Below are 24,061 nucleotides of genomic sequence, written 5' to 3'. Positions count from 1 at the left end.
CTGCTCGTCTCAAGTATATCTGTCATTTTCCTGGCTACTTTTATTCAGTGGTTTATAACCAAAATAGATAGAGCCAGCAATAAATATCTTATGTTAATAGATTGATTAGTTACCGTCCTATATGAGCATGTCTTGTTGCATGAATAAAGAACAAATTTTCTTGTTCAAAATCAATTTCAAAAATTTTTCAAGATGAGTTGGTTTTCGTATTGTCGGTTTCCTGGCTTCTTGAAATCATTAGTAACATAAACTACTTAGATTTATCTGAGTTATTTTAAGAAATCCTGCTGCTTTCTGCAGAATGTAAACGTCTTAGGCCAAAATATTAAATTAAAGTAAAGTTATATGCCATAAAATGGCGAATTTGTCATTATCCTGACTGTCATTTTCCTGGCTTATTTTATAATTCCAGGACATTGAAGTGTTGCCAGAAATTTTTGTAACTGCGAATACTGTAAGGAGGATAAGCAAATACTAACCTAATACCAAATTCATGCATGATTGTATTATCGTGTGATGTTATCAAATTTATTTATTTATTTAATAAATGATTATTATACACAATTTTATTCTGTACATATCAGCAACAAACAATTTTTTGATTATTTCTGCAGTGGATAAAAAGAATTAATTTAAGCAATTTATGGTCCATCTAAGATAAAGGCTTAAGTTCAGTTACTTACTATTAACTTAAAATGACTGTTTTTTAAATTTCTGAGCCAATATGTCATTTTCCTCGCATTCAAGACTTAGTGAATTTTTATTTTATTTTTTTTTCTCGAGCAAATGTCAATAAACTACACTGCTGTCTGTAAGATATTAATAAGTGTAACTAAAGAAGTATACTAAAATTTTTTTGATTATTTTGAAGACTTCAAATTTGAAGAAATTTTTTGGTCCGAATTGTCATGTTTAAAAAGAAACACCCTTATATATGTGATAAGAATTCTAAAAAGTACATTTTCAAAGTACTGATTCTTCTCCTTAGGTTCTACAGCTGATTCTGTTTACCCCGTCTAGATCTATTCGATGATATACTTCTCTATCTATTAACTATTAAACCCACATACTTACATAAAATCAATTTAGATTAAAATTTAGAAAATATGATTTCATTTTACTTTTCATGAGATTTTTATTTTTCACTTTAGAATAATATATATATAAAAGTAATAATAATCTTTATAACCTGCGTGTGAGTTTCTAGAAATCTTTAAATGAGAAAATAACAGATTGCAGGAAATGAGAAAATTGATAAAAAGTAGAAAAATATTTCTCTTCAAAAAATATCCTTGTTTAAGCTATTTTTATAAATTTTTCAGTAATTCTATGGGATCTTTTCTTTTTTTACATTTTATTTCATCTTATAAATACGAAGTTATTGTCTAAGAATTAGATGTACTAGAAAATGTATGATATTTGACGTTCTTGCTTACTATTTATCAGATTAGCACAAAATTTTAAAAATAAATAAAAAATTCCCTCGAAATTTACAAACAAAAATGAAATCAATAAATATATAAAAGTGGCTAAATGTCACTAAAATTTTTTATAAAAATCCTATGTGTATAAAATCCTGATATGTATATATATCCTAGATATCAGTCCTTTAGAATTCTTTTAGAAATAATAGTAATTTTATAATTTAAAAATTCCTTTTTTCGTTTAGAAAAACTATGCAAATATGTTTAACTATTATTTTATGGAAACTGAATATCATGTGCTAAATCTCATATATGTGCAGAAACGAAACCCAATATGTTTTTAGATCATCACAATAATTTGTTATGCATAAAAATTTTTCATAATGCAATAAAAATATTCAGTAAGCAATCTTGTATTTTTATTTTTGTTAGAACTTTTTTTTTCTATAAATAGATATAGAAAAAAATATAAATAGATAAGGATGAATATATTTTCTCTAACTCAGTATTAACTTCAATATGGTGTTCTTACAAGGCTTTTTATAAAACAATAAAATTGACAAGTGATATTTTAGTTTAAATAATTATTAATAAAATTTTCTATGTAAATATATTCGTGTTCCTTATTTGATCAATATAAAGAAAAGCAGTTTTTCTAAGCAGATAAAAGCTATTCTTTACTTTGAATCAATCCCTTCAGCAATTAATATTAGCAGTTAATATCAGAATTTTTACAGCTTCAAATGAAATTTCTAATGGATATAAGATAATATAGCTTCTCGAGAGTATGGAAAAAAGGTAAAAAATTCCGTACTTATATTATTTTTAGTCTATTTATAAATATGCAAGATATACTGACAAAAAAGAGTTTTATGTTAGGTGTATATTACTAAAAAGTGTCTAAATATTTTACTTCCCTTATAATCCTTTCATAACGCGTTACTTATTTTCTAATTAAGGAAATTTTAGATGAAATCTAATAAATTGAATGAAAGCAAGCATGAATATCTCTGTTTTAGACAGAAACCATGTAGCATGCGTGACTATATATTTAAAATGCCTTATAATTAATGATACAACAAACTTTATCAAATTCCGTACACGAAATTCCTTTACGTGTGAAAATTTCAAATGCATTAATTACTTTTTTTTCAGAAGCCTAAGAGTTTTACTTTAGTCGGGGCTTTCAAATTAAAAGATTTTGAAATACATATCTTCGTATTTCATACTTTTTCCTACATATATATTTTTTAAATGACAAAAATTTCGTCGTAATAAAAAAAGAAATTGGCAGTAATACTTCAAAAAAATCATTTGCAAGACTTATACATATGAAATTTTCCTTTTAATTAAATGGAAGTCTATTTTTTTAATGAAAAGGCTAAAAAGTAAAACTCTGAAAGAAACTGTTCAAAAAATTATAAAGGTCATAACAATAAAACTTCCGCGTTGAATCTTGATCCTTTATGTTTATATAAATATTTTTTTATAAACTTAAGGCTTATACTGTCAGTAAAATGCTTTCAACAGCTGCTTCCAGAAAATAAATGCATAATAATTAAGTTAGACAAAAGTGTGAAGATACAGTTGCTAGCAGTTTTGAATTTACTGGTTCGTAATTATAAAGAGGCAACAAAAAGTTAAGTATATGTTTGAGTAAATAGCAATATTTTTCTATTATAAAATTTTCCTGACATTTTTACGTACACACCTTTTACAAACCAATATATTTGAGAAAATTGAACAGGATATTGTCATTTCTCGTCAGTTTCGTTCTAAACAGTGGATTCAATAAATAGCAAAGTTATGTACAGTATTTCTCTGAACAAAGAAAATATACAAATTACGGAGAAAAAAATTCAAAACCATAATGTGTAACTCAACAAGCATAACACTCTATAAATATAACAGAAAAAAGTCTACCGTTTAATATTGTTTTTGCATTTTTCGTGAACGCGAAGCAAAATCAATTTTTTGTAAAACTTGTATATCATTCCTTATTTTTAAGTAAACGCAAACCGTTTTATAAGTTATAGCAAAATTTCACCATACTTCAGAAAGTAATATATCACAAACTAAATTTTCTAGAAATAACTATTTACTAATATTGAGAACAGTTTTCTATTATTTTCAAGAAGTGCTTACGTCTTTTTTATCTCGTTACTTACTCATTTTTCCAGACATTTTTGTTTATAATATTTTGTTGAGTATTCATACAGGAAATATTTATGATACTAACCAAGATATGAGTTATCAATTACATCATAATTTCATTAAATATTATTTTTACTATGATATGAACTTTACAAGAGAAACAAGAAAACATCTACAAGACAAATTTTGTCTTAAGGTATTTATATAAAGATGTTTTATCGCAATAATGATAAATTGTTCTAATTTGAATCACAAGCGTCTGTTCAAAATCATCACAAGTATACGTTTGCTAACTCAATATAAACTTGAAATTCTACAATCTTTTAAATACAGAAAATATAATTTGATTAGAATTTCGATTTTCGTCTATATATATAATTTAATTATTGAAGCACAGTATTTTTCTCTTCTTTAGAAAGGACAGTTTGTTAAAATGTTTTACGTTTAAAATAAATACTCATGGGAACATTTATGTTTTGTGTGATACAACCGAATAAGAAACACAAAAGAATAACTGCCCTATAAAATCTAAAGCTGAAACTTTCAAAAAATCTTAAATAAGTGTTAGATTAATTGTAAAATTATTGCAAACACTAATTTAGTTTAATTTTACTCACATGATTAAGGAGCATACATTTTATTGAAAAAAAAAGTTGTTCACAAAACATGAAAAAATACAAAAGGACATTTTGTACTTATTCACTGTTACCCTGACAACATTATTACCAAGATCAATTCATTATTAGGGTTAGTATTTATGTTAAAGTTATTCAAATCTATAATAAATTTAAAAAAAACATGTCCTCCAATATTTCAGAGTAATTTTGATAAATATAAAACATTTTATTTTGTTGTAAATAATTATAATATTTCTCTATCAATAGAAACTTCAGTTTATAATCATTCTCAATTTTACGCTTATCAAGGTGGACGTTTTGTCCAAATTATACAATAAAACAATATATCAGAACAATATACAATAATATACCATTAAACAATCCCTAAAGTACAAAATAGTAAACGATAACAGGATCATTCAGAAAAATTGCATATAATTATTCAAATAACTGATAGATTCACTAAAGTATTCTCTGGAAAGCAATTTTTCCCCTGACTTTATATATGATGAAAATATCAATATTGCTATAGTATTGATTTCTGTGAACTTTTTTACCTAAGTTTTGAGTTTTCCAATGAAACAAATAAAATTTCTAGTCTCGTGTAAGTGCTTTGAAAATAAATTTAGCGGACAATGAAATTACTTTAAAATTTCGTTGTTTTGCAAATTTTGAAAACTAGAAACTGTTTTGAATTTTTCCAATGTAACACGCAACCCGAATATTATTTCTTACTATATGTTGAGAAATTATATATATATATATATATATATATATATATATATATATATATATATATATATATATATATATATATATATATATATATATATATATATATATATATATATATATATATATATATATATATATATATATATATAATTAAAGGAAATAATCCCGTCATTAGCAAGATTCTAACAGCAGTAGTAGTTTTTTTTTCTAATATTGTATTAATAGCAAAATATATCAATATAATAGTGTAAGAACCGAAGAAAAGAAAAGAAAGAAACTAATTTCTAAAATAAATTTTATAAACTTAAAATTCACAAAAGACAAGAAAAATATATAATAGGAACACAAATGAAAACATTTAAAACGAGGAAGGAAAACGTTTGTCATGTACTTACGAACATCTCGCAAAATTATATAAAACTTTATTTGTAACAAAATTGCTAGTAACAAAAAACGAAAATGAAGCATAAATATGTGGTAAAGAGATATATTTTAAGGAGCGATTCATACTGAAATTAAGACTTTTGATTACTTTTAATTGCCCAGAAATTGCTTTTGATTGCCCCAAAAACTAGACTTGCGCAAGGTAGTGATATATTATATTGCATAATTCAAAGTTTATAATTAATAAAATGTCGAATTGAATTTTAATACAAAATACTAATTCGATGTTTTAATTGAAATAATTAACATTAATTGCATAATATCAATTATTGAATTGAATATAGGAGGAGGATGTTCGTCAGTAATAAAGTATTTTAACTTCGGAATTACCTGAATTGGATTTGAGCAATTCAAAATATTAATTTAGATAACTAATAGATTTTTAGTTAAATATATACTTTTATTAATTTTAATACGCAATAAAATCAATGATCTTGTATAGATTTTGATTACATTTGTACATATTACATTTGTACATGATTACATTTGTACGTTCATTACATATATATTCTTTGCTTTTAATTAAACTTTTAAAATATTCGTCTTACTGTATATTTATAGAGCATGTCGTTGGTCTATGCAAGCTACTTCTCTTATAAAAAAGTTAATTTTAATTACAACATAATACGTAATATTACATATATTTTATAAACTTACCTCCATAATTAGGTCTTACGCGCTTATCATAGCCTTGGTCGAAGAAACTATTCAGGATTTTTGTGATGTTAATGTTATCCAATCTGAAATATAAAAGTTGATTTATTTTTATTATGTAACAACAATTACATCATAGATAAAATCTAACTTGCTTTTAAGAAAGAAAAACCACACCTGAAATGAAAGAATAGTTTAATATCTATTTTGTTAAATAACTTGAAGTGAAATAAATTTCCTAAGAATTAAAAGTTCACGTCACGAATTATCAATGCAGCAATAATTGACGTTTTCTTTGAAAGGGGAAGAAGACCATTTTTCCAATATGAAGATATTTAAGGTTTGAATGAATTTAAAAACACTGGCCAAAGTTAAATTAATTTGGGTAATGCTTATTTAATTAATGGTTAATGAATTCATTAAAAGGTATAAACGTTAGATATCTATAGGTTTACTCATTACATTCAAGGTACAATTTATTCCTGTATTTAACATAACTGCTTGAGTTTATATATATATATATATATATATATATATATATATATATATATATATATATATATATATATATATATATATATATATATATATATATATATATATATATATATATATATATATATATATATGTATGTATATATATATATGTATATATATATATATATATATATATATATATATATATATATATATATATATATATATATATATATATATATATATATATATATATATATATATATATATATATATATATATATATATATATATATATATATGTATATATATATATGTATATATATATATATATATATATATATATATATATATATATATATATATATATATATATATATATATATATATATATATATATATATATATATATATATATATATAATGACTTTTTATTCTGTATTTATTTTTAGTTTACGGCTGAAATCTAAAACATGTGTTATAAAAAAAATATGCATATTTCTGCAAAAATAATATTTTTTTTAATAAGACTTTCAAAAGTTAAATAAATTACAATCCTTATGACAAGGATGAATTAAGCAAGTATCATGTCATTAACATATATTTAATCCATGCAAAAGATACATTTTTTATTCCCAAAAATCAATAATGTTTTTTCCTAAAATTAATGAGATGCAATATTTTTTTGAAATACTTATAAAAACTTCTTTATAAATAGAAAACTAAGATAAAATAGAGAGATTTTGGCGAAATAGTTTTAAAGAAAACGGATAACATAAAAAATACATAAAAAATTGAATGAATTAATTGATAAAAACTTTTCAGTTTATGAGAAGCAGGCATATAATTAATTTAAATCAACAATAGTGATATTCTTTGACAAAATTAGCTTTATTTTTTCCTATTGTCAATTATATAACATAATTTACATTACACATTAATCGATCAAATTAAGCATAACGAAATTAGTTTTTACCTACATTTTTAAATTTACGAGATAAAAACTATTTGCAATTATCTAATAACTGTGCTTCAGATTTAAACGTAATAAAGATTTGTACTCAAATATCTTAGTTATTACAAATGATGCTTTTACTGCATGAATCAAATGCACACTCATTGTAAATTTACTTTATTAAGTACTTTATTAAATACTTTTTGCTATGGCTATACATATTTTTATGATTTTTAAAAGATCTTTATAGGTCTTACAAATAAAAAACTTTTGTAGCGCAATTTCCTGAAGAATTCTGCGATTTAAATGGCCTTTTATATCTGCCATATCCAAAATCAGAAGTTTCCAAAAAAAAATTTCACGTTAATTTATGACATTGAATTTTTTATTTATTTCAAAGTACTTATTTGAATTAAAATATTGTTTTAAAGGTTTTCTTTGAATATATTGAATTTATATATTGTTTATTGTATGTTCAAGGAAAACTAACACGCAAGAAAATTTTTATTTTTAATTAAACAAAATGTTAGCTAATATCTAGTGAATTTCTAAATTATTACGTACTGAGGTGAAGATCTCGATTTATATTTTAACTTGTAAAATCTATCTTGATATGAATTTTCCGAAAATTTTTATTTAGTTATTTAATTAAGGAGAAGTTAATTTTGAACGTGCAATATTAATTACACCGTACAAATATTCTTATAATATCTCTGTTATAAATAAAATAACAATTTTTCATTTTTTCTCCACGAAAGAAAACCATACTGATTATTAGAGCCCGGATTTTGATGACCTAAAAAATCTCAACTAATGCCCTTAAAAAGTGCAAAAAATGCCCTTTAAAAGTGCCGAAAATGCCCTTAAAAATGCAAAAATTGCACAAAAAATGCCTTAAATAAAGTAAAAATATTGAATTAAAAAATATTTCGGTCTTTAAAATTATTATGAGTCATTTAAAAAATATAAAGCAATGCAATACTTGTTCTACGTTCATTAAAGTTTAAAAAATATGTTTTATATCCTAAAATAACAAAAAAAGGAAAATATATTGACACCAAAATATTTTTATTTTGTATAGAAACTTTAATGGATATAACAACTTCCATCTCATAATATTACTAAATATCAGAATTACATTGGATTATTAAATGTTTTTTGATAATTTGAAATGTAAACGAACGTCTCTTGTCTGAAAGTAAATTTTCATTCCTGTAGAAGTTTCTTTCAACGTCTACTGATGTTATAGGTGCGTACTTGAAAAAGACGGTCTCACATACTTACAATTCTTCTTCAATTTGAAAAGATTTTGCCTCACCTGTTAATATTCCATAGATTTTCTTCATTGTTTGGAAGCCAGTGTAATAATGAAAATTGATTAAAAAATAGTAAAGATTGGAAAAAATTAACAAAAAACTTAAAAAAATGCATTAAAATGCAAAACACGCCCCAAAATTTAAAGCAAAATGCCCTATAAATCTAAAAAAATGCTCCAAAAGACAAAAAATGTCCAAAAATGCAAAAAATGCAATAAAATGCAAATGTCATCAAAATCCGGGCCTTACTGATTATCTTAAGGTTAAGAAATTAGAATGTATTTATGCTGTACAAATTTTACCAATGGCAGCTTTCCATACTTCATTTTATACTACTAATGCAACTTTGATGTTAAAAGCTAATATTTTTATTCTAAATCATAATAAAATTAATGTTTCAATTTAACAAAGTTGAAAAGAGTTATTTATTTTATTTTATTTAGATATTGCAAACAAATCAGGTAAATCTAAAACCAGTATTTGGTGAAAGTTTCGCATTTTCCCAAAGTTTGGTTCAATGAAAGATCATTTTATTTCAATTACACCGTAAATTGTGAAGTATGATCGAGAAATATTTCTAAGGTGTAACTGACTGCATCAAAATTTGGTAAAAATACACGAAACTGTGAAGGTGACTGTAAATTTAGAGATATTTGTTTACGATACCATGTTTTCTTTACAACTCGGTCTCGGTGTATCGCAACGACTAATGCATGTTGTTTCAATGTTTCTACTTATTTAGTTATATAAATGGCTTATTTCCATGAATTAATGTTCATTTCTTTTATGTTACCTTTTTAAATTTGGTTGGAGGAATAAAATAGAGGTATGTCATAAAATAGCCTCCTACGGTAAATAGTTTTGTTATGGTAAATAGCAATACCTTGGGTTGCATTTGAGTGATATATATATATATATATATGTATTATATATATATATATATATATGTATATATATATATGTATATATATATATGTATATATATATATGTATGAGTAATATATATATATATATATATATATATATATATATATATATATATATATATATATATATATATATATATATATATATATATATATATATATATATATATATATATATATATATATATATATATATATATATATATATATATATATATATATATATATATATATATATATATATATATAAGATAATTATTGAAAATAAATAACTATATTAGTACACTTTTTTGAAAACTTGTAACAAAAATGCAAATTTTATGAAAGGAAAAAAAACTTTTTCAATGTTTTTAAAATGTTTCATGCATTTCCAAGATGAATACGTGTATCTGTATAAAGCAACAACCCTTTTTTAAAAAACATAATGTCTTCGTGTTTTAATATTTTCATCTATGAATGAGATAAGAAAACCGAAATTCAAAATTAATACATAACGTTAGAAGAATACAATACTTCGAAATTCTTAAAACTGCACTAAATTGCACGAATACTACACTAAAGCTAAAGTTTCAAATCAAATTGCATGTATTTTTTAAGTAGTTAAAAGATGTAACACATCCATGAATTCCTCCACTGAATTGAAATAGCATTGTGCAAGATTACTTTTACCAGACAATTAGTTAAACACGCATTTTAATTTACGAGTAAATTTTCTTTAATTAAAATCATTCGAATTTCAGTATTTGACTCCTTCATAAACCACAATCTAGAATAAATTTTCGGTATTAAAAGTTTGTCTTACATAATTAAAGCTCAAATCAGTTTTGTTATGAATAAACGAATATGCTTGCACTAACATAAAACAACAAAAAATTGATCCAGAATAATACACTGTAAAAAAACTCGGTGAATCTTTAACCAGTATTTGGCACAAATATTCTTATTGTTCCAAAGTTTAGTTAAGTGAAAGACCATTTTATTTTAGTTACACCATAAATTGTGAACTATGATCGAGAAATATGTCCACGGTGCAACTGACTAAACCAAAATTTGGTAAAAGACACTAGACTTTGACGTTGACTGTAAACTAAGATATTTGTTTACGACGCCATGTTTTCTTTTCAATTCGGTCTCGGTGAATCGGGAAGACTAATGTATGTTGTTTCAAGTTTCTACTTATTTAGTTAAATAAGGCTCATTTACATGAATTAAAGTTCATTTCTTTTATGGTGCCTTTTTAAATTTGGTTGACGGTATAAAATGGTTAGAGGTATGTCATAAAATAACTTCCTACGGAAATAGTTTTGTTAGGGTAAATAGCTATACCTTGGCCTGCATTTGAGCTCTTTAAAAATACCTAATAATGGTGCAACCTTCCTCTACTTTTACAAAAGAAAAAATAAAGAAAGAATAAAAATTGGTGTTCCGTTTCTTCAAAGCACCTACTTTTGGGTGCCATCTTCTACTGATTTTTGGAGCTAGTAAAAATACCAAAATATGGTAAAATTGAGCCTCATTTTATGTAGGCAGCAAATGAATAATAATTTTTGGTGCAACATGGCAATGAATACTAAAGTGAACAATGAATACTAATTTTTTAACAGCGTATGTTCAAATTTTTGAAAAAACTTATTTGATGAAATTTTTGTTTAACTTGCTAACCATGAACTATGTTTGTTTATATACATATACATTTAATTATTTTGATGTATTTGATGTTGATGAGTGTAGTTGAAATTTCAGTTATCCAATAACAAATCAATCTTTAGTATAGGAATGTGAGTGTGAGAAAAATTCCTCCAATAAAAAAGTACATATTTTACTCAAAAAAACTTTTATTGAAACTTATATTAAAGTAATTAATGGACTAGTTTAAAATACCACTAAAATTTACTCTCGCGAACTCAGTGTGATGATTGGCTCTGTTTCCTTGCTAAGAGTTTATCACTACTTAGTCTAAGTTCAGAAAGACAAACAATTCAGATAAAATATAATTTGAAAGCAGAAATAGCACTTAGCTACTAAATGTATCGCCATACAGCAACAACATTTGCAACGAGAATTTAAGCAGTTTTGGAAAACTTCTCTAACCAGCAAAGATTATATTAGTCAAAGAGAGAGGTTTCAATATGGTCGTTATATTGGAAATTCAGATTTTTGAGAGCTACTGACGTAAACTTAAAAAGAAACCTAAAGCAGTGCTATTAAAGCTGTTTTCCTATAAGTTCGATTAATTTTTTTTTTCTAGTAAGAAGAGAAAGGGCTAATAAAAGTGTAGGGCGCTGACTAGGGCTTTGACCATACTGTTAGATGAGATAGAGTAATTACTGTAACTTGGAGTAACTATATATATATATATAGATTAAGCTTACACTAAGATTAAGCAAAAACTAAACAACTTTTTTCCTCTAATATTTAAAAGAGAAAGATTCTTAATAAACTTGGTGAGACTATTTTCTACATAAAGCCACGTACGCATTATTACCAACATTAAAAGCAGCATCACGGATTCTAAGTAACAAACTGAGGCCTCTAACTTCCTATTAGTGGAGACTTCAAATATTATTTAACATTGATACAACACATTAACTAAATTTTTCCACGATGGCTTTGTAAAATGTTGCTTTTCCTTTCCTTAGGAGCATTATTAAGTCCAATGTCATTTATTCGAATATCGATTTAGCAGAACAATCGATCACTCGTTATGTGGTTAGACAATCTTCGACCAGTTTTCATGTATCGTATTTTACATTTGAACAATGCTACATAACATTTCTTTTCGTATTTTATCTTTTTTTTCCGCATTGACATCAAAACTTTTCTTCCGGGATTCAATGCCAGGTATTGGTATCCGATTTATGACCAAAGACTTTCACTCTAACGTTTATACTAGAATGAAAATTGAACATTTATTGTTTTTGAAGCTTTTTTTCGAAAAAAATTTCTCTTTTGCGGGAAATACTGACATTTTTTATGCGTAAAAAAAACAATACTTTAGTTAAGCGTTGAATGTTTTTATTTTTTGTTGATATAATTATAGAATTTATATTAGTATGAGAGATTTCGTCATAGTTTTAAAAGCAATAACTATTTCCTATACTATTAATTATACTTCAGGCAAATCTGACTTGTTTGTAAAAATGCTAACAATATACGTGAAGAATAAAAATTTTACTTTGATCTAACTCTCGATAAATATTTATATGAAAACATAAATATTATTTTTTCCTTAACAAGTGAAGAGAAAAAATTATATTTCCCTATTTCTACAAAATAATAAATATTTATAAAACCATTCGATTTTAATTATCATTTTTATATTTTATAACAGGCGTTGAACAGCCGACTCAATTCTGAGTTTACGACTACCAATGCTCACCACCAAACCTTGTAATTTTGAACACAAACCAGAATACAAGTGAACTCCTGGATCAAATATTGAGTGAAATTTGCCTTCGTGGATGACTTTTATGATGGAATTAAACAGCATTCGCATAAAATGGGGAGAGGAGAACCAGGAATACATCCCACGATTAGCCTGACAATAACCCATGACCAATCTACCACTGAAGATATTTTTACAGTGGTCGGTGAGAGCTAGATGCGAAATTCATGTCAACCAGACATCATTGGGATTCAAACCGTGGCCACCTCATTGGGAAGCGAGCGCTCTATAATTTGAGCCACTGCGGATCAAACCCTTCGAATAAAAAACGTCTAGTGTAAACCTATTACCAATCTCATGTCACCGCTTATGTCATTGTTTTTAATTACCTTATAAGATGCTTTTCACCCTTTTAAAGGAACCGAATAGATACTAAAATTTATTATTTTTTAAACACAAAACATCACAGAAGAATATAGTTTATCGGAAAAAAATAATAAAGAAAGATAGAATCATTTCCTAAAGTTATTAAAAATTGGTAAAAAAATCTTATCATTGGAAATAAAAGTTTAGAGGCATATGTTTATAATATGAGTATTATAAATAAACATAATTTATTGATGATGTACATTTTTTTTACCAGCTGAAAAAAGGTCCGTAAAATAAATTCGCTCATTGAGGAAATGAACGAAAAAATCAAAGGTTTCTAAAAATTATCGAGAGATTAAACTAATAGGCAAAAAACTCAAATTTCTGTCGATTTACAGAAAATATATTAAGTAGAAGTTTATATTAAGTTATTCAAATTCTCCGTTATTAATGACTTATACTGACAGCAAGTAAGTACTAAGTAATTAAATCCTTGTAAGATTTTTAGTTGAAATACAAAACACGTAGACAGGATGATTATGCCTCAAAAATCGAGTATTGTAATTCTTGTACGAAAAGCGATCGAAAAATGACTTCTGGATTATTTCTAATTCCATATTTTATCAATAAATTAAATCAATTAAATCAATGAACTTGGTTCAAAACAATAGAGACCTATTATTTACACTGAGAAAGAATGTATGATCAAATCTTCCAAAATACGATAAAGGTAAAAATTTTTCCGGTAGTATAGAAACATAAAAAAACTCAGCAATCTTACAGAAGCGCTTTAGTTGAATTTTAGTAGCGTTTACAAAAAAATATATTTTAATAGTAAACGCTAAAATTTGATATAGTATGTGGTTAACATTTGGCAATTTTATCATGATATCTTAGAGCATGGCATAAAACATTTGTTCATTATTATATTATTTACTTTTTAGTTTCGTACTTTTGACTAAATGTATGGTAATTTTGGGTCTACATTGTAATAATTGGTCTACATTGCCTACCTTGAGTACATCGGATAACACCAGAGACGCTTTAAAATTTAGACTTAGTGAACACGATAGATATTTCCTTTATCAAAAATACAATAAATCATCAATTGTTGCACGTCATTGAAATTTTGGGTGTACATTCTATTTAGACAATGCTTAAATTATTTCCTCCTCAATCACATCAGCTCATCTTAATTCCCTGGAATCTTTTTTTATTCATATGAATGCTGATTCCTTTGTTAACGAGATCACCACTTTTTCATAGCTCATGAAAATGCATTTTACCCTGATTCTCCCCTCTCGACAACAGTGGTTTAACTTACTCATCTTAATTTTTGTTTTATTTTCGGCTACTGCGGTAATTGTAATTTTCATTTGCACTTTCATTTTCCCTTTTTCGTTAGCAACTTACGTTTTATAATTCAAATAACTTTTATTTCAGTCACGTTCACATTCAATCGCATTCAGTCACAATCACATTTTTCAAATCGCATTTACCTGTGACAAGTCTTGAAAATGAAAATCGTAATTTTGAGTGCTTAAAATATATCACATTTTATCTCTACTCCATGTTTGTGAAGAAGTTTTCTTAATCAAGTAGCTTAAAAAATGTATTGTAACCTCAAACATTCTTTACAACCAAATTATTATATTGTATGCTAACATTTTCTAAAATGTATTTCAAATTTGTGCTCATAACAATAGACTTAAAAAAATACAATTTTTGGTTATGAATCGCTGTGTATACAAAAATTATTATTTGATGCTTAAAGCATGTATTAAGATTACGGTAGACATCATAACTTACAGGCACATTATTTCTATACCACAGAAACACATAAAATATTTTTGTTGGTTATTTCATAGTTTATTAAATAATTATTTTTAATATATCGCTGATGGGCTGCAATAGTGGCACAACTAAAAAAAACACGCGTTTTGGACTAGAAACTGCTGTAAATATGAAAATACACATTCTTTTCAGCAGGCAATACTAGCACAACTCATAAATCAACTTCGAGGTAATCTTCGTCTAAGCAAACTAAAGCATTTCTTATGCATTTTCCTTAGCAATGAAAACTTTGAACCCACTTATCTCAATGATTTTTTGAGTTGTGCCGCTATTGCAGCCCATGAGCGATATGTTTAGTTTTGGTTTCCTTAATCTTCTACAAATGTGTTAAATTTAAATTCTTTAAAATTTTATATCTTTGTGTATTAGAGCCTATGTTTACCACTGGAGTATACATTTTTTTATGATTTTTATCCGTTCAAATGTTTCTTTCTGGGAGCCAAAAAATTACCCCTTTTAGGTGATCCTATATTGCTAATTCCGCTTGCAAAGTTTTGTCAATATTAGGCATCAACATAGCATTTTATAGGCTATTAATAATTTCGCTGTTATAAAGGTTTTATAACATACAGAATGAATACATTGATGTAGAGTTACACTTTTCAAGTAATAAAAAAAATTAAGAAATGAAAATGAAGAAATACCTCCAGAGCTAAAAAATGTATTTTTTTCAAAATATAAAAAAAAATTGCAGTCGTATAATCAAGGCACGGTTGTAAATCAGCCTAAAAAATTATATAAATGTATTTTTATAAGAATAAAACAAATTTAGTGATTAAAAGAAAATCTTAAAAAAAGATGCGAGCTGATTCACTTGCATAATTGGATTCATGGCATTTCACAAACAAGAATCCTAATTCATTGCGAAATCGATTAATTAGTTCCTGTAAAATCAAATTACAAATTGTGTTTGCATTTTTCTATTATTATTTATGTTTTTTCGTACAAAAATAGCTCTTTCAACAGTAATAAATCAAAAGATTTCGATCACTACTTCAATAATAAATTATTAGCAACATTTTATACCCTTAAGTTAATGATGATATTTTCTAAGGTTTAATATTTACAAGTTTTTTAATTGCGGATTTTCGGAAAAAAATGAAACATGCAAAATTGACGTTAATAAATCCGAAATTTAATTGCTCTCCAGACTAAACTACTATTGTCACAAGTTACCGAATATGACAATCTCCTAATTTCAAAATTTACAAATAAAAAACTATCAATCAAATGGTATGATAGTTTAGACAGCATAAAAGTTTCTGTCGAATTTAGTTTCTTAGTTAGTGTTATGATTACGCCAGATAAGGTAGTAAAAAGAATGCAATAATAAATAAATATTTTTTTTTCCATACAGCAAAACAGAGAAGAAAAAAAAAAGTGCTCATGTATAACATATTCTGTTTCTAAAAGCAAAATAAACGCCTTCAATTCCAGCTCAATATTATTAACATACACATGATGAACAAACAGAATAATGAAAACATTTTATTATTCTATGAATGCTAAGTTAAAATAATAATGCAATTTGAAGTCAATGAAATTCACAGAAAAAAATTTTTAAACAATTCATGCAAGCATATAATGAATGCAGTAATAAATGCAAGATACAATAAAGGCTTTTTTTTAAAAAGATACGTCAATATATACGTTTCCTTTTATAAAATACATTTGTTTAAATTTTTTCTATATCTTCAAACAAATTCTCGTAAACCAATTATCTCTTAAAAATGATTATGCAAATGCAAAGTAATGTATGTATATATATATATATATATATATATATATATATATATATATATATATATATATATATATATATATATATATATATATATATATATATATATATATATATATATATATATATACTATATATATATGGGCAAATCTCAAGAACCTTTAACTTATGTGTCTTCAAACTTTTCTTATAAATATATAACATAATAAGGGAAAATTAATTCTAATAAAATTACAGGAATAACTATGCATTACTAACTTTAAGATGCGTTTAGTTTTGATCGCGAGTGACTTGCCTTTGGCTTTCATTTCTTACTTCAATCCAACATTTGACAGCTTTTCATGAGAGTCGCTAAGAGTGTTTAACATACTTTTAATTTTTTTTTCAATATGTATTCTGTTTAAAAAAAAACTGAAAATCACTAAAAACATCATTTAGTAGCTCAGCTGTACTTTCATATCTTCCTGAATGATATTTTTCGTGAATATGGACGTTTGCAAACACTTAAAGTTTGTCTCCAAATTTTGGCACTTCTAACCGTAGCCATCGAAAATTGAAAAAAAAAGGTATACAATCCAATTCTGCTTATTTTATGTTAGTGAAATTCCAAAAGCTTATTTAAAGTAGAACAAACGTGTATCATTATTATAGATAAAAAATTTTATTTGTTGTAATTATAAATTAATCGAATATATCACAAACAGTCATTCGGTGAGGTAACAGTAACGATATCAAGACCGTAACCAGTCGCAGATCTAAAATGAAAATGTTAAGATTAATCAAAATTTTGAGCACACGTTTGTCATTGCCCAATTTATTTTCAGTGTTGTGTGCATCGCATTGCGTTGCATCAGAGTAAAGTTTTCGGTCTATTCCCTAGGTTGTCCAGACCGTAACCCTGTCAAACCGTAACCTTAAGATTAATTAATTGAATTTAACAAATCAGAAATTAGTTTTTTCCCTATGTTTTACTAATTGAAGATATTTTTGGACTGAAAATAATTAAAGTAAGCCTTTTTATACATTTTATAACAATTTAACTTAATATTAAAATTTTTCAATTTATTTATGATGCTAATAATTTTTGATGAAAAATAGAGGGTAAATGTGGAAAATTCAAAAATTTTTATTTTTCATTTATACTTATAAAGGCATCAAAATTTTCGATGTTCACGATTATTTTCTGATGTTTCATAAATTTTCAAACAATTCTGGAGGTGTAAAAATAGTGTGCCTATTATTTTCTCCAATTTTTTTTATTATCAAAAGTTAAAGGTTCTAGAGATTTGCCCATATACATATATAGTGAGGTAGTTAGCAATTTAATTTCAAAATCAAAAAAGAGCATTTTCCAGTTCTTAGAAAAGAAACATTTTTCAGTACAAAGCCAACTACCGAGTGCGCATATGCACTGTCGAAAATATTATTATACATTAAAAAAAATTATACAAATTTCACAAAAATGATTTTTTCTTCACAGATTTAAGAAAATATATGTTACATAACATATTTTAATAATTCTAATACCTATTCTGCTTTAATTGTTTTAAAAGCTGCTTTAATTGTTTAGATTTTGATTATATTTGTTTGATATTGTTTGATTTCAGATTTATGTGTTTTTTCATAATAATGTAACATAACTCAGTTTTATAAATAGCACATTTTTATTAATATTTTGAGTAATTTGAAATACATAAATAACAAAATAAGGAACAAACTCTTTCCGGCGACAAAATAAAAGCATTACAACAGAATTCATCTTTTAACTGTGAAGAAAATATAAACATAAGAATTAACTATAATAAAAGTGCAACATAAGAATAAAGCAGGAAAAAATATTTTTTATAAAAAAGCTTTATAATTATGCATTAAAAGAAAAAAAAGTTGAAAACAAGATAATGAAAAAAGCTGAATGCAATTTTTTTTAAATAAAAATAAAAAAGTATCAATGATATTGAACGCAGAGTTTGCTTTTTGTAGAGCAATCGGTATCAAAAATAAAATTTTATTTTCTACTTCTAAGTATTAAAAGAATAATTAAATCATTATTTAATACTTTATTCTTAACTGCTGGAATAATTTACCTGTTTATTATTTACTTTTTGTGTTTCAATAATAAGGATATTATTAAAAAAATTTTAAATATACCAGTTAACTGGAAATCCTAAAATTCCGAATACTTTTGACTCAAAAAATCCTTTGACTTTTATTATTATTTATTATTATCTTAATAATTTTGATACAAAATTATAGAATTAAATAAATAAATACTTACATTGAATTAATCATTGTATTTTGAATTGAGCCACAAACTCAATAACAATACAAAAATTTAGAAAAATGATGCAATAAATATTCAACTACTACAGCATACGTATAATACACCTTAAATATAAAAACTGAATATATTATCCAAACACAATCTAAACCTTAATCAAATTTAATCAAAATATATATGTGCCATAGGTAACAGGTTCAGTTTCAATTTAGATTTCCTAAGTTTGAATTTAAAAATCGCTACTAAAACTAACATACTTTTACATATTATATTAATAGGCTAATTTTGAAAAATAAAGAGTTTTTTCAATAAAAAATTATAGGCTGTTGTATTGTGGCAACAAAATGTTGAATATCTCTTTGAAGTTTTAAATCTTTTATGTAAACTTGTTAAGTATTTGGAAATACCATAATACTAGTAGTTTTCTATGCAAAATTGTTTCGAGTGAAATGTTGTAAAATCTGTTTATTTATTGTATTATCTCTTAATTATACTTTTGATATAAAATTGGATACTGTGTATTTTCATCAAAATGATAAAAGTAAGCATATGTTGTAAAAATCAGAACTGGTCAATTTAAAAGAGAAAATTGAGATAAAATTTTAAATGTTGTTCTTATTTTCAAATTATTTAAAACGTCTCAAACAATTATGTAATTTAATTTAATTTCTTTACGAGATTTCAACATATGCGTATAGCTTGTATTTCGTTTAAAATAGAGTTAGCATGTTAGATTAGATTTCAACAACATTAAAATAATCAAAAAAAATATTTTAAGTTGAATATAAATTTAAAGATAAAAATATAAGCTGTAAAAACTGCTAACGACCATGATATATTTTAAACATTTAACATCAAAATATAGAGCAATATTTTTTTCCTTATTTATTATATAATTTTTGAATCTTATAAACTACTTATATCTAGAAGCTTCAGAAAGCAAGTAGAATTTTCTTTGAAATAAAATCTAATACTGATAATGGCACTACTGTTACTTGCATACATGCCAAAATTCTTTATCAAGTTGTAACAAAGGAAAATGGGATAAGTATGTGTGTTAAAATTATTTTTAAACTGACTTTAAATAACGCTTTTTTTAAGAAGCAGATATTTGAATGATTCTTTTTTTCTGTTTGTTTAAATTTTAGGGTGAATAGCAAAAGACTTTAGTGTAAGCAATCAACATATATGCGAGAAATATAAAACTCACCCAGTCGCCGGACCAGCCGGTGCCGCTGGTCCCGGTACCACCGTCAAGAGGACGGGGACGAGACACAGCCAAACTCTTATCATCGCCGAAGCGATTGCTTCCACCCACATTACCTTTGACCTCCTACCGCATGTCTCCTTGTTTTGAAGGTCTCCTCTCACAAATTTTAAGCCGCAAAACTTTGTCCAGCTTTAAGCAGTGAAAAGCGCCCTATCAGTTCAATTGCTTCTACGAACTGCTACCACTAGGACACACAGCGCGGGCATTCGCACATGCGATATGGAAGGGCGGGAAGGACCGGGGCAACCGAACACTTAGGGGAATCAACCAACACTGAGCTCCTTAGGGTTGCCGCTTGCTTAGCAACTTGTAAATACAGCATATTCTAACAGCGCCAAGACTTCGCCAACCGAAGTTTCATGTTGTAAAACGAACTGAACTAAAGCGGCCATGTTTAACGTCAGTATTCCAATCATCATTTGATTATTTTACGACGACTAACTTTTGGCTACTATTCTCTCTTCTCCAGAAATTAAAAGAAAATATTGTAGGATTAGGCTCATAAAATGTTTTTTTTTTTTTAATGTTTTCGAATAAAAAATGTTGGGCCGTGACAGCCTGGCTGATAGGGCGCTGGGCCCATGTCCAAGAGTTCGTGGATTCGATCCCCACCGGCCGAAGACTCACCGTGTAGTAAATGGCGATTGATGCACGTTAAATCTGTGGAATCACAAAGTCCTCCACTTTCCCATAACAAATTATACCTCTGGGGGTACTGATCTCGGAGTTTCCTTGTCTTCTGGATTGGTTCAAAAATTACAAGGCCACGGAGTTGAACATTAGTAGTCATAAATCCAAAATTAGATCGGCTGTTCAACTACGGATATTTAAAAAAAAATGAAAAAACTGTTTAAAATTATATCTTGAATTTACATCGAAGGATTATTTTCCTCGACTGATTCCATAATAACTTTAATTATCAGGGTTTATCATTTCAATTAATTTTTAGCATATATGTTAAAATAAAGAAAATAAGTAAAAAAGAACAGCCGAATAAAAAATAATTACTAACAATTGTTGCTATATTTCCAGTTTTTTATAAATATAAACTGTCTTCGTCTAAATCTTTTGTTGCATATAAAGTGTCATTAAAAATTTATTTCAAACTGAAACAAAGTCACATTAGTTTAAAGCTACTGACAGCAACTTGAAACAAAATTAAAATAAAGTATTCAAATAGTGAAATATTGAAAGAATTAATTTCCAGCTTAATCCCGCAAACCCCAGATATATTTAAATGCACATCTGTGGTTCAATTAAGTCAATTATCGTATAAAGTGCTTAAAAGTGAAACTTTTAGAAGATTAACGAAAAATGCTGGGAAATAAAGATTTCAAACGAAAGAAATGAGAAAATTAAATCTCGAAAATGGATTTTTAAGATGACAAATTTATACTTCTCCTGATGTCTCTGAGAAAGCTAAAAACGTAAATGGTTTGTGTTATTCTTATAAAACAAACTTATTTCATGTGTTGATTTTTTTAATATATTTCTCATACTGCAATTACAATGAGTAAAATTAAAAATTCTAGTAAAAGAAAAAAAAATGATTTTGGTAATAAAACCGAAATATGCGGTATTAAATATACTTTATTTATTTTTTGTTCATAAGGTAACCGTTTACAAAAAATTCTGAGTTTCTAAATTATAATTCTTATAACTACACATTTAGTAAAAATACGAAACTGAAAAGTAAATTTAACCTTAATTAACTAATAAATAGTTCTATGTCCTGCTCTAAGGTATCTTGACAAAATTACCAAATTTTACTACATTTAACAAATTTTATAGCGTGTTATAAAACCTTGTTTATAATTAATTTTACCAAAATTATAACCGAAATATTTCAGAAAAAATTACCAAAGCGCTTTGGTAATAATTACCGGAGATTTTTTGGTGCTCCCATACAACCAAAAACACGGTAAATTTAACCATATTTTTGTAATTTTAACCATATTTTCGTACTCAGCGTATATATTCGAAATCAAAATCTTTGTATAAAAAGAGTCTTATTATAAATAAAAGTAATGAAATGCTCGTATTATTATAATAATACCTAGAATATTTTTATACCAGAAATAACATATAATAACATTTAAAATAATTAAAATCCATCTGACAACTAACATTTATGAGTATCTTCTCTTATAATACATAACATTGTGACTAAGATTCGAATGCCTATTATTAACATAAAACTTCATTACTCTTTCCTCTTCATTTGATGAATTAAGAAACGAAGCTGTGTATATTTGTTGTGATTTTCTTTCAAGTATTTTTAATTTCGCGTCAGCTAATAAGAGATAGTGATTTAATTATATACAACGGCGGCAAATGCTTTTAAAAATCACAGTTTTTTCATTTTCTACTCAACGTTATGATTTCAGGATGATCATGTTGCTGAAATACCTTTAATAGGTAAATAAGTCATGTTCAAGTTTAAATGTTTTTAAAACATAAATCAGATATATTTGTTATGTAAAGTTTTACTCAATTTATTCAATCACATTTTTTATTTAAAATTGAACAATTTAAAATAAATATTGATATTTCGGCATATTTATGGTATCAGAGTTATCTTAAAATTAAAATAATTATGATGTAAAGCAAGCCTTTAATTATTTTTTTCGCCATATCCACACATTTTAAGCAGCAATTTTATTGTTTGAAAAAAGATAGAGTACTCCAGTTTTATGTTGAATCTGTTTATGTGTAATTCAAGTTATTTCTAATCCTTATTGTTTGAGTTTCGGGCTTTAAAAACTAACAAATAATTTACAAAGCAATTGAGTTTAAGTACAGGGACTTTTTCATGGGAAAGGATTTCATTAAATAGAAAAGTAGTTGAATTTTTATTAAACAGAAGCAACTTGTTTTTCAACTATAGGTTAGTGCATAAATAAATGTAATATTGCTGTATATTTTACTAACTTTAAGCTAAAGTAAAACTGCTTATTTAAATGCATAAAAATGAAAAACAGTTCTAAATCCAATGATTTGATATGATTTTTTTTTTCATTTCCACAGTTTAATCGCATTTCATATGTGATGTACGTAGACTTCAATTGGTTCTGTTTATATTAAACAAATGTTCTTGTATATGTTAAACAAATGTTCTTGTTTACGTTAAGCAAACAAATGTTAGTGTGATGCAATAAAAATTGAAAAATCAACAACAACAAACAAAAGAAAACCGAGAATTATTTTATTAAAATGTTAATTAAAATTTATTTTTTCATCCGTTATGATGCAAAACTGAAATTTAGATTTTTCGTTTAAAAATTTTGCTCTTACTGCAATTATCAATGTGCTTATCAAAAGAATGACTTTTACACGACATAAGAAAAACAATTGAAATTTGACACGCATGCTTAACCTGTGTTAACTTTCTCATAATGTGTTGTTTGTAACATGCATCAATTTTTTTACTTAATTAGAAAAATTATAAATTTATCAATTTCT

General features: G+C 25.7%; 1 protein-coding gene across 1 annotated transcript in view; it reads right to left on the bottom strand.

Moving 5' to 3' along the window:
- Positions 1-20,900, bottom strand: part of LOC107450611 (gamma-aminobutyric acid receptor subunit beta) — a 410,218-nt gene extending 389,318 nt beyond the window's left edge. Inside the window, exons 1-2 of the mRNA XM_071187317.2 lie at positions 20,540-20,900; positions 6,032-6,114 (exon numbers count right to left, since the gene is read on the bottom strand). Coding sequence (XP_071043418.2) covers positions 6,032-6,114; positions 20,540-20,649 — 193 coding nt within the window. The 5' untranslated portion in view covers positions 20,650-20,900. The remainder of the gene's footprint in view (positions 1-6,031; positions 6,115-20,539) is intronic.
- Between the last annotated feature and the right edge of the window lie 3,161 nt (positions 20,901-24,061).

This window comes from Parasteatoda tepidariorum, chromosome 11 (genome assembly GCF_982258835.1).
Source record: "Parasteatoda tepidariorum strain Cologne lab strain chromosome 11, Ptep-v5.0, whole genome shotgun sequence".
Taxonomy (NCBI): Eukaryota; Metazoa; Arthropoda; class Arachnida; order Araneae; family Theridiidae; genus Parasteatoda; species Parasteatoda tepidariorum.
Note: the sequence above shows the minus strand (reverse complement) of the source record. Positions and strands in the feature narration are given on the sequence as shown.